Source organism: Sinocyclocheilus rhinocerous, unplaced genomic scaffold (genome assembly GCF_001515625.1).
Source record: "Sinocyclocheilus rhinocerous isolate Xijiao unplaced genomic scaffold, SAMN03320098_v1.1 scaffold1195, whole genome shotgun sequence".
Classification (NCBI taxonomy): domain Eukaryota; kingdom Metazoa; phylum Chordata; class Actinopteri; order Cypriniformes; family Cyprinidae; genus Sinocyclocheilus; species Sinocyclocheilus rhinocerous.
The window spans coordinates 45,614-55,730 of NW_015644626.1; the positions used below are offsets into that span (position 1 = coordinate 45,614).

The following is a 10,117-nucleotide window of genomic DNA, read 5'->3' on the forward strand; positions in this document are numbered from 1 at the left end:
CGACCGCATCCAGAAATGCCCGGGTGATACGTTGTCTATAGCAAGACTATAGCAAGATCTGTACAAAGACGTAACGTCAAGTTTGCCACGCAACTTCGTCTTTAAAAAGACGCACCCGAAATTGCTCTTTTAGGGTACATGACATCAATCTCCGTGTGGATGTGTTAATACACAACAAGTAAATCACAATCATTCTTAGGACTCTAAGTTCTTTGGGTGTTTTTGTAACTGGCCCACATTGGAGTATACAGTTATAATTATGGTTTGTTATGTTTCAGATGTATATCTGAGGCCTGGGCTCTGATTAGAGGACTCCAAACTGAAGATGTTCACCTGTTCAAACACTTCATTCATGTCTATGAGAATCGTGGGATTTGAAGAAATATGTTGGCCTCTCTATGCGAGGTGATTCTAGATGCTGTAATGATTTTCTCCCTGGCATAATTGGTGAAATGATGGTATAAACAAATTTGTTCTTTGTCATCCATTTATTTATTTTTTTTGTGGCAGGGTATGGCTCATCTCCAGCTGATAGAAAGCAAAAATATGGAGTCCAATGAGTTACAAATGCTAATGCAAGAAACAGCAGGTCAACAGCCAGTAAGAACTGAAGCAGGTAAACTACTGTACAGCTGCGTTCATCTCAAACATACATGTTAGCTGAAATTATATAGTCCTCACGTTCTATATAAACTATGTGATTTGATTGTGTGGGTGATGGACATGAATGACAAACTCCCCGTCCACTGTCTGCATGGCTGTTGACTCCAGGAGATTTAGTTAAGATCCTCAGGCAGACTATTTCTGAGATATGTCCACTACCAAAGAAAAGAAGGTAAGAAACAGACTCACCTTTTAGGATCCATCCATCCATCCATCCATCCATCCATTCATTCATCCAGGTTTAGAAGTAGAGATACAGTATCATTCAAAAGTGCGCAGTCAATTTTTACAAATATTTTTGTAATGTTTCATTTGACATGGCAAAGCTGAATTTTCAGCAGCTATTACTCCAGTCTTCAGTGTCACATGATCCTTCAGAATCAGAATCAGAATCCTTCATTATAATATACTGATTTGCTGCTCAAGCAGCATTTATTATTATTATTATTATTATAAATAATAATTTATAAATTATTATTAAAATTCATAAATATTTATATAGTTTATAATTTAAATTCAAATTTTTATATAAAATTATAAAAATGAAATAGAAATCTTATATTACTATGCATGCCTTTACTATCACCTTTTATCAGTTTAATGCATCCTTGCTGAATAAAAATATTAATTTCTTAAAAATAATAATACAACTTTTGAACAGTATTATGCTGTTTGTAAAAGATGATTGGATTTACTGTTGTTTATTTTCTGCTTTTTAGAGTGGTGCTGCTGCTGCCAAAGTACATGGAGAACAGTGTGAATAGAGCACAACTCTCATCCCAGGCCTTATGTCATTACTTTTTCTCGCAATTCTGAGTTTGCAGAATTCGTATTTTTCTCTAAATTCTGAGTTTACATCTCGCAATTCTCATTTTTTTTTCTCACAATTCTGAGTTTACAGAATTCTTATTTTTCTCTAAATTCTGAGTTTACATCTCGCAATTCTCATTTTTTTTTTCTCACAATTCTGAGTTTACAGAATTCTTATTTTTCTCTAAATTCTGAGTTTACATCTCGCAATTCTCATTTTTTTTTTCTCACAATTCTGAGTTTACAGAATTCTTATTTTTCTCTAAATTCTGAGTTTACATCTCGCAATTCTCATTTTTCTCTCGCAATTCTGAGTTTGCAGAATTCTTATTTTTCTCTAAATTCTGAGTTTACGTCTCGCAATTCTCATTTTTTTCTCGCAATTCTGAGTTTACATTACACAATTCTTATTTTTTCTCTAAATTCCGAGTTTACATCTCGCAATTCTTATACCTCGTTCTCACAATTCTGAGTTTACCTTATGCAGTTCTTAATTTTTCTCTTAATTCTGAGTTTACATCACGCAATTCTGATTTTTTCCCCTCTAAATTCTGAGTGTACATCACACAATCATAACTTTTTTCTTGCAATTCTGAGTTTACATCTTACAATTATGACTTTTTCCTCACAATTCTGAGTTTATATAATGTGATCTTGACTTTTTTTCTTGCAGTTCTGAGTTTACATCTCACAATTACAACTTTGTCTCACAATTCTTTACATCACGCAATTCTTTTTTTTTCTTACAATTCTGAGTTAACCTTGCAATTTGCAATACTTTTTTCCAAGCAATTTTTTTCCTCACATTTTTTTTGTTACATCTCACAATTCAGATTTTTTTTCTCTCAATTTACAACTCGCAATGGTGAAAAAAGGTCTTTTGCATTCTTTTTTTCCTCACAATTGAGTTCATATCTCACAATTCCGACTTTTCTTCTCACAACTGAGTTTACACAGTATCTAGTAGTTGTGAGTTTACATCTTGCAATTCTAAAGTTACAGTGGGTACGGAAAGTATTCAGACCCCCTTAAATTTTTCACTCTTTGTTATATTGCAGCCATTTGCTAAAATCATTTAAGTTAATTTTTTTTCCTCATTAATGTACACACAGCACCCCATATTGACAGAAAAACACAGAATTGTTGACATTTTTGCAAATTTATTAAAAAAGAAAAACTGAAAAATGCTCAGTATTTAGTAGAAGCACCCTCTTGATCTAATACAGCCATGAGTCTTTTTGATGCAACAAGTTTTTCACACCTGGACTTGGGGATCCTCTGCATCTCACAATTCCGACTTTTCTTCTCACAACTGAGTCTACACCGAATCGAGTAGATGTGAGTTTACATCTTGCAATTCTAAGTTATATCTTGTGATGCAGAATAAAGCTTCCATACTGTTGTGATATGCTCAACATTAATAACACCTCTTTTATATAGTTATAGAGAAGATCTTACCTAGTGTGGTATCTGGAATCATCTCACACTCTGCTGAGGGCGACGCAGTAGAAGCTACACATGCAGAGAGGAGGTGAGCCACTATTCATCTCACATCAAACTCTCTGAAAATCAGCGTTTTATAGAACCTGGACAGATGGGTTTATAAACAAATATGAACATTTACTTTAATGAAATGCTCATCACTGGCTAGAAACATGTGGCACATGAATGTAAACACTAGGTCGTTTTACATTACAGTTAAAATGGTCATAAAATCATGATAGACATTAATTTTGCCGTTCTGTTATGTTGGGATGATTTCATGTTACTAGAATTGTCATTCAGGTAATTTTGGGATGATTTTGTCATTTGGTTTTGGTTTGAAAATTCTGTTTTGTATGTTTTATAGTACTGGCTGGAGGGTTTGCAAATGTTACTGTAAAGTGATTCCACACTGATGTTGATGTGTTATTTTGCTGTTTTAGGCTCTTGAGCACACTTAACCTTCACCCTAACTGCTACAGTAATGAGGACAATCAGTCAGTGTGCTCAATTCCCGAGATCCCGGCGGAGAGTCATAACTTTTTATCACCCAATCATGGTGAGTCAATAACATTTATGACTGGTAGTTTTCTAATCAGTTGAGTTTTTCCTCGTAATTTAGAATCTAGTTAAAGAGGAAGTCTCGTCCCACAGGACAGGTTAATCACAGAAGAGATAACATCTGAATCGTTTCCCCTTTGACAGCAGTGAGGTTAAATTGAGCGCTAAATTGATTTTTTATTTATTTTATTTTTTAGATTTCCAGAATCTGAGATTTTTTTCCCATGAGAAAAGACCTTATTGTAAAGTGGTACCAGTTATTTGTCTTTAGTTATTTTATTCTTCCTCTTCTATCTGAGACAAACTATGCTGATGCTTAATACTGAAAAAACATATATAGTAAAACAGCTACAGTAAAGAACAACCTTTAAGCAACACAGTTGTCCTTTAGGATTGTTTACTACATGTGCTTACACTAAGTATGTGGGATGACACTGATCACACTTTTTTTCACAGAGAAATTTACTTACTGTAAAACAGTGGAGGATGCTGTTAGCATCAAGCCCAAGAATCTGACTGAGGCTGAAGAGTGGATCATTTCACCCTGTGAGCCAAAAAACTGAGTTTCTTCGTCTGCTGGATTCTGAGGCATCAGGAACATCCAGCTTTCTGCAGCTGAAGCCTTTAAGGGTGAGTGAAGTCTTATTGACCATATTGCAGATTTTTGTTTGAGGTTTAGATTGCCAACTTCCCATCTAACCCCTCAGATTTTGAATACAGTATGCATTGATGGCATACCTTATATATTGTTATAAAAAAAAAACAAAAAAAAAACAAATGTACTCATAAAAATATGATCATGTATTGCAGCATCAATAATGCGAATTGGATCAGGTGCATAAAAAATTAGTTATGTATTTATTTATTTCTGTTAAAATGTTTCATTTATTGATTGATTGTTTGGTTGAGTGACTGACTGATTGTATTCCTAAAATATGATATTTGTATGTGATGATATAAAGAAAATATGATATTGTTATAAATATATATTATGAATAGTATTCATAAAATTCTGCAGCATCAATAAATGTGATTTGGATTGAGTTATAAAAATATTAATTTGTTAGTTTGTTAATTTAATATGAACATCAGTTTTAGTAGTGTTTCTGAAATATCCCGAAAAATAGAATTAATTAAAATGAATTGCAACATTTATTGCAGCATTAACAAATGTGATTTGGATTGATTAATTGGTTAGTTGATTTAATTTATTAATTTGTTTATTCAATATGAACACCAGGTTTCATGAAATGCTTATTTATTTATTTACTCATTCATTGCTAGTATTCTTAAAATGTTCTTAATTGTGATATTCTTATTCATAAAATGGCATTCATAAAGGTATTCATAAAACATGACCATTTATTATGAATAATACATGGTCATGTATTATTGATAATAACTGGGCTGCTTACTGCTTTAGAGCAGGTCTCTCCTGTCACACGAGGTAAGACATGTACTGTGGCCTACAGAGTATCAAACCTTATAATATTTACAATAAGATTGATAGCTCACACTGTTGAGAAAAAAAAAAAGACAAAAAGTATTTAGATACTTTTAGTTGTCAATTTTTAGTGGAACATTCAATGCTATTGTGATGAGAAAAATAATATAAATATAAATAAAATAAATAAATAATAAAAAAGAAAGTGTAAAGATTGACCAATAAATAGAATTACGTAAACTGTTCATATAATTAATGTTTCAAAATGTAGGCAAATGTAACAATCAATAAACAATGGTTGCTATTAGTTGTCCAACTTTCCAATGCTTTTAATTCAACTAACAAATGTTTTAAGAAAAGGAATAGGCTGATGCTTTTCAAAACAAGTTGCATTTAAACTTAATATATAAAATGAATCGTTATTAAAGCAGCACTATGTAACTTTTTCTGTGTTCAAATTTTGCAACATGTGTATAATGAGCGAGTACATCATGAATTCATCTTCCAAAACGCGTTTTTGTCTTATTCCGAATCACTACGGTACACTTATAATAAGTACTTATATTTGGACTATTGTAGCCTGGTCGGGTCGTCACCGCTGCGGAGTAACACATACCTGCGTGAATCGCCATAGACATAAACTTAGAGAAGTAGCTCCGGTTGGAATGTTCTTCCGCGGGATGTGTGCAGTTCTGTTTACTAACCGCTAGAGCGGTTACATAGTGCTGCTTTAAAGCAACATTTTGTTCTTCCATTTAACTAACATTTTAAGTATTAAATAAACCCTTGTCTGTGTATTTGTCAATTTGATAAGAGACTGATTGATTTATTATTTTGCTTTTACATTTAACTACATTTTAAAACATGGATTGTATAAAACGTTTTAAATATTTGATTATTTGTCAGTTTGAACATTTACATTTATGCATTTAGCAGACACTTTTATCCAAAGTGACTTACAAAAGAGGAATAAAAACAAATGAAAAGGGATTCATTAAATCTGTTACTTTACTGTTACATTGAATAATAATAATAATAATAATAATAATAATAAAATAGTTTTAAATATATATTTTTGTCAGTCTTTTTTTAATTTAACTTTTAAATTAAGTTTTTTAATTGACAGTACATTCCCACTTTTATTTTCAAGTGGTACTCCTTGTCCTTGATATTCTCTGGTCCATGTGGATAAATCAATCCACTGATTTAATAACCAATCCTCTTACCTTCCTCTACAGAAAAACGGACATCGCCCGTCCCACGACGTCCCCAACCGCATGGCCTTGGAAGCTTCTTAAATCCAAGAGTGGAAAAACGAGAGGTCAAACAGGTATGACATGCATATTTACCTATGATTTGTTTAAATGAATATATAGAATACAGCCTAGACTTCTGACCACACGGCGGCAGTATTGCAACAGGAAAGTGAGCTGATTTTTGCATTGCAGGTGTGCGTTGCATAATCCTTTCAGCACCATCAATTGATTTCTAAAAGCCGCCCCCTTGTAATTTAGACTGCTAAAAATGGACACATGGAGGCTTTTCACAAGAACTTGGTCTAAATGGTTTGCTGCTGTACAAACAGTGAAAGTTGGTGAGAGTTTTACTAATCAGTTTCACAATCTCATCTTATTTAATGCAATTAATATATCATGCTCTGTGGTTATTATGCAGCTTCTAACATGCTCTCAGTTTCTGTAAAAGTCAATATTTTATTCTACATAATCAGTCCACAAAGGGGCATTTTTTATACAGTATATGACTTATCAGTATTTCAGTGACCATACAATGGTTCCATCATTAATTGTGGCTAAGCCAGCACGTGTATCTCATTTATTCGAGGACTATGATATTTGTTCTTCTTGGAACTGTTAAGTGAATACATATTCAGTATGAAGGTTATGCCAAATAATGTATAACCTTTTTTCTTCCAACTGGCCTATTTTCTGTTGTGACAAATGAGAATGGCGAAAAACCTCTGTCATAGACATTTAATTATAGCCTTAATCAGCTGCTTTTATCCTATTACTGCATGCACAAGGATATTGATTCTCTCATTCTATCCACATAATTTTATGTAATGTAATGTACTTGAATTTAATTGAATTTTATGCTTTTTTGTGTTCAGGCTGTGAAGGGTGAATTCTTAGGCCAGAGAGCATCTCTTAAAGCAGCACTATGTAACTTTTTCTGTGTACAAAATTTGCAAAAGGCTGCTTTAAAGTGACCATTAATCAGATGGATCACGGACCAACTTCACATCGAGGACGTCGAGGAAAAATGAGTAAACGAACCAAATGAGCTTAAAAGAAAACAAAAATGCATTTTGCATAAATGGAAGACAAAGTGAGTGTTGTAACATGGCGAGTTGTAATCATCAGCATATTATAAATTAGTTAAAAGGTAGTTATTAAGTAGTAGATCACAATAAATTCATGTACAAAACGTAAAACAAAATGTGTACACACACACAAACACACAATGTTACAATTATAAACAGAGATTCTATGCTTAGACTTGCAAATGTTACGTTAAAAAAATTGTAACTTTTTTTTTTTAATGACGAATCTGCTGTTCAATGCTTTTTTTAAGGCAAGGTATTTGAAAACTCAAGATTTTCATGTTTTGCTATTATTATGTATAAAAAAAATATTTAAAATATGATCTCGTCTTGTTCTGTCCAAGTGATCTAACACGATATCGGTTATGTTATGATGCACAGCTGTACAGGTCATGACAGTGGCTGCTTTACAGAAGGCATCTTTATAACCAACCGTTTCAAATGTGCACTCATTGCTTCAATGGACTTTCTGGCACTGGTTGCTATACTCAAAGGTAAATGGACCCACATACTGTAATTTCCTCGGCTTGTTGCCGTTCCGCAAGAATGGTTTCTTGGCTGTTCTGCGCCTCACAAAACCACTTCGTAGAAAATAGCTGAAGCGTGTACAGTATGTAGTGCTGAATGACTCCTAAACGCTGAGCAAGCAGCTCAATGGATTTCCTTCCGCACTTTAGAAAGCTTTATGTACAGTATGTACTGTTATGCAGTACATTTTCCTGTCTTGGATAAAATATTATTATTAATAATATAACATTCATTTAATACATTTTCATCTTTGAGTCATGGTCATTGCCATTTTGCCTACTTTTAATAATAATTAAAAAAAAGACTGGAAGCATATTTGGAAATAAAATAGGTTTTCAAATTATTTCAGACCAAAATGTTTTCTTTTGAAAGCTGTTTTAACTGAATCATAAGGGTTTTCTTATGTCACCAATATCACTTTTCATCCCATTATTCAACACTGTTATCCATTCTGTCTCTATAACTAACAAAAGCCAGTCCTTTCATCATCTAGGAGGCATCATATTTTTTTAGAGGGGCATCAACAAACATGAGTAAGTATTATCAGTGGATTTGATAAATTCTGTGACGTTGTGTGGGTTTAGCTGAATAACTTCAAGCTGGACGCACCCCCTCATGTAAACCTGTTATGCAGATAACTTAAAGTTATAAGTGCCTGAGCTTCTTTCCTGGAAATACTTCCTTGAATTTACACTCATATTCATTTTTTATACCTCAAATGATACTGCATAACAGGAAAGACCCCATTTTTTTAAACACATGTATTCACATAGCACAGTGTTTAAATTTTTATTTTAAAGGAATAGTTCAGCCAAAAATGTATCGAAAATTAACTCCTCCTTAGGTAGGTGAATTTGTTTCTCCATCTGAAGAGATTTTGAGAAATTTAGCATTACATCATTGCTCACTAATGGATCCTCTGCAGTGAATGGGTGCCGTCAGAATGAGAGTCCAAACACCTGATAAAGACATCACAATAATCCACAAGGAATCCACATGACTACAATCCACCAATTGACATCTTGTAAAGTGAAAAGCTGTGTGTTTGTAAGAAACATATCCATCATTAAGATGGATTTGATAAAGGAAAATCAAACTGTTGCTTTTTTGGCTAAAATATGAGTCCTCAAGTCATAATATCGCTTCTTCCAGTGAAAAAGTTGTCTTGTCTGAATCAGGAGAGAAATATGCACAGATCAAACACCGGTTACAAGCGAAAACAGTTCGTAACAAATATTTCAGTGGATTTTGTTTTGAGAGAACAAGAGGGGGTGGACTTTTTCAATGGATGAAGCGTTATCAGCTGTCCATCACATGTTGGTATTTTCAGTTTACACTGGTCTTTTGACAATTGATCTTTATAGGATTAATAATGTTATTTAATAGTGCATTTAATAGTTAATTTAAAACGTTATATATATATATATATATTTTTTTTTTCTTTATATATATATATATATATACGGCCGAGAGCCGTGGGAACGGAGCGAGGCCGGTGAAGTAATTGCTAATGCGCGACACCTGCGCCACTCACCGATCTCGAGTCTCACGGAGGAGCTCCGGAAGGATAAAAAGGAGGAGGGACGACAGTTGCACTCTATCTGCCATGTGCCTTGTGCTGCTTTATTTATTTTTTTTACATGAGCTTATTTGTATATTTGTATAGTTTTATTTTATATTTAATCCGTATCTATCTGTATTTTATGTTCTACTGTTAGTGCTATCTGTATGCACCAAGGGTCTGAGAGTAACGCAATTTCAATTTTCTGTATGTATGTGCTGTACATGTGGAAGAATTGACAATAAAGCAGACTTGAACTTGAACATTCCATTCAAGTAGTGGGCCGATCGCCGAAACGAGGGAGACCTGCCCGATATTAGGCGCTGTTTTTAAATGACAGCGCATGCGAAACCGCATAAAGCAAATACTCTGAAGGTGTGAAGCAGCGCTACCCGGTGCATCCGCCAGCCGCGCGTCAAAGCAGAGCGTGATCAGTCACCCGCACAGCACTGACGAACGTGCGCCGCGCTTCTGCCACGATTTATAAGTGATAAACAGCGCAAGTCGCTTGATCCATTCAGATGTGACACAGAATTGGTATACAGTCGTGTGATATGAGAACATTAAAGGTTCTAGTGATGATGGCTGTAAACAGTCACGACAATGAGGTATATTGGAAAACGCCAATAGGCTTGTCAATTCAGCACCATAGTAATTTAACTTGAAGTTATTAACACTGTACAAATAGCCTATGTGTTGGCAGAAATGTATTTATTATAAATGTTAC

The 10,117-nt window shown here is 33.9% G+C and overlaps 2 protein-coding genes across 5 annotated transcripts in view; both read left to right on the plus strand.

Moving 5' to 3' along the window:
- LOC107758558 (protein ELYS-like) overlaps window positions 1–1,509 on the plus strand; it is a 7,442-nt gene extending 5,933 nt beyond the window's left edge. For 3 of the 4 annotated variants that reach the window (XR_001642039.1, XR_001642040.1, XR_001642041.1), the window contains exons 7-10: window positions 135–178; window positions 279–405; window positions 511–835; window positions 1,383–1,509. Coding sequence is in view for 1 of the 4 variants with exons in the window: in XM_016576324.1 (XP_016431810.1) it covers window positions 135–178; window positions 279–378 (144 nt within the window). In the remaining 3 variants the exon portion in view is untranslated. Of the gene's footprint in view, window positions 1–134; window positions 179–278; window positions 406–510; window positions 865–1,382 lie in introns of those variants that run through there. The other variant, XM_016576324.1, reaches the window with a different exon arrangement.
- A 4,812-nt stretch (window positions 1,510–6,321) lies between these two features.
- LOC107758559 (transmembrane protein 179-like) overlaps window positions 6,322–10,117 on the plus strand; it is a 10,851-nt gene continuing 7,055 nt past the window's right edge. The window contains exon 1 of the mRNA XM_016576326.1: window positions 6,322–6,554. Within this exon, the coding sequence (XP_016431812.1) occupies window positions 6,485–6,554 (70 nt within the window). The 5' untranslated portion in view covers window positions 6,322–6,484. The remainder of the gene's footprint in view (window positions 6,555–10,117) is intronic.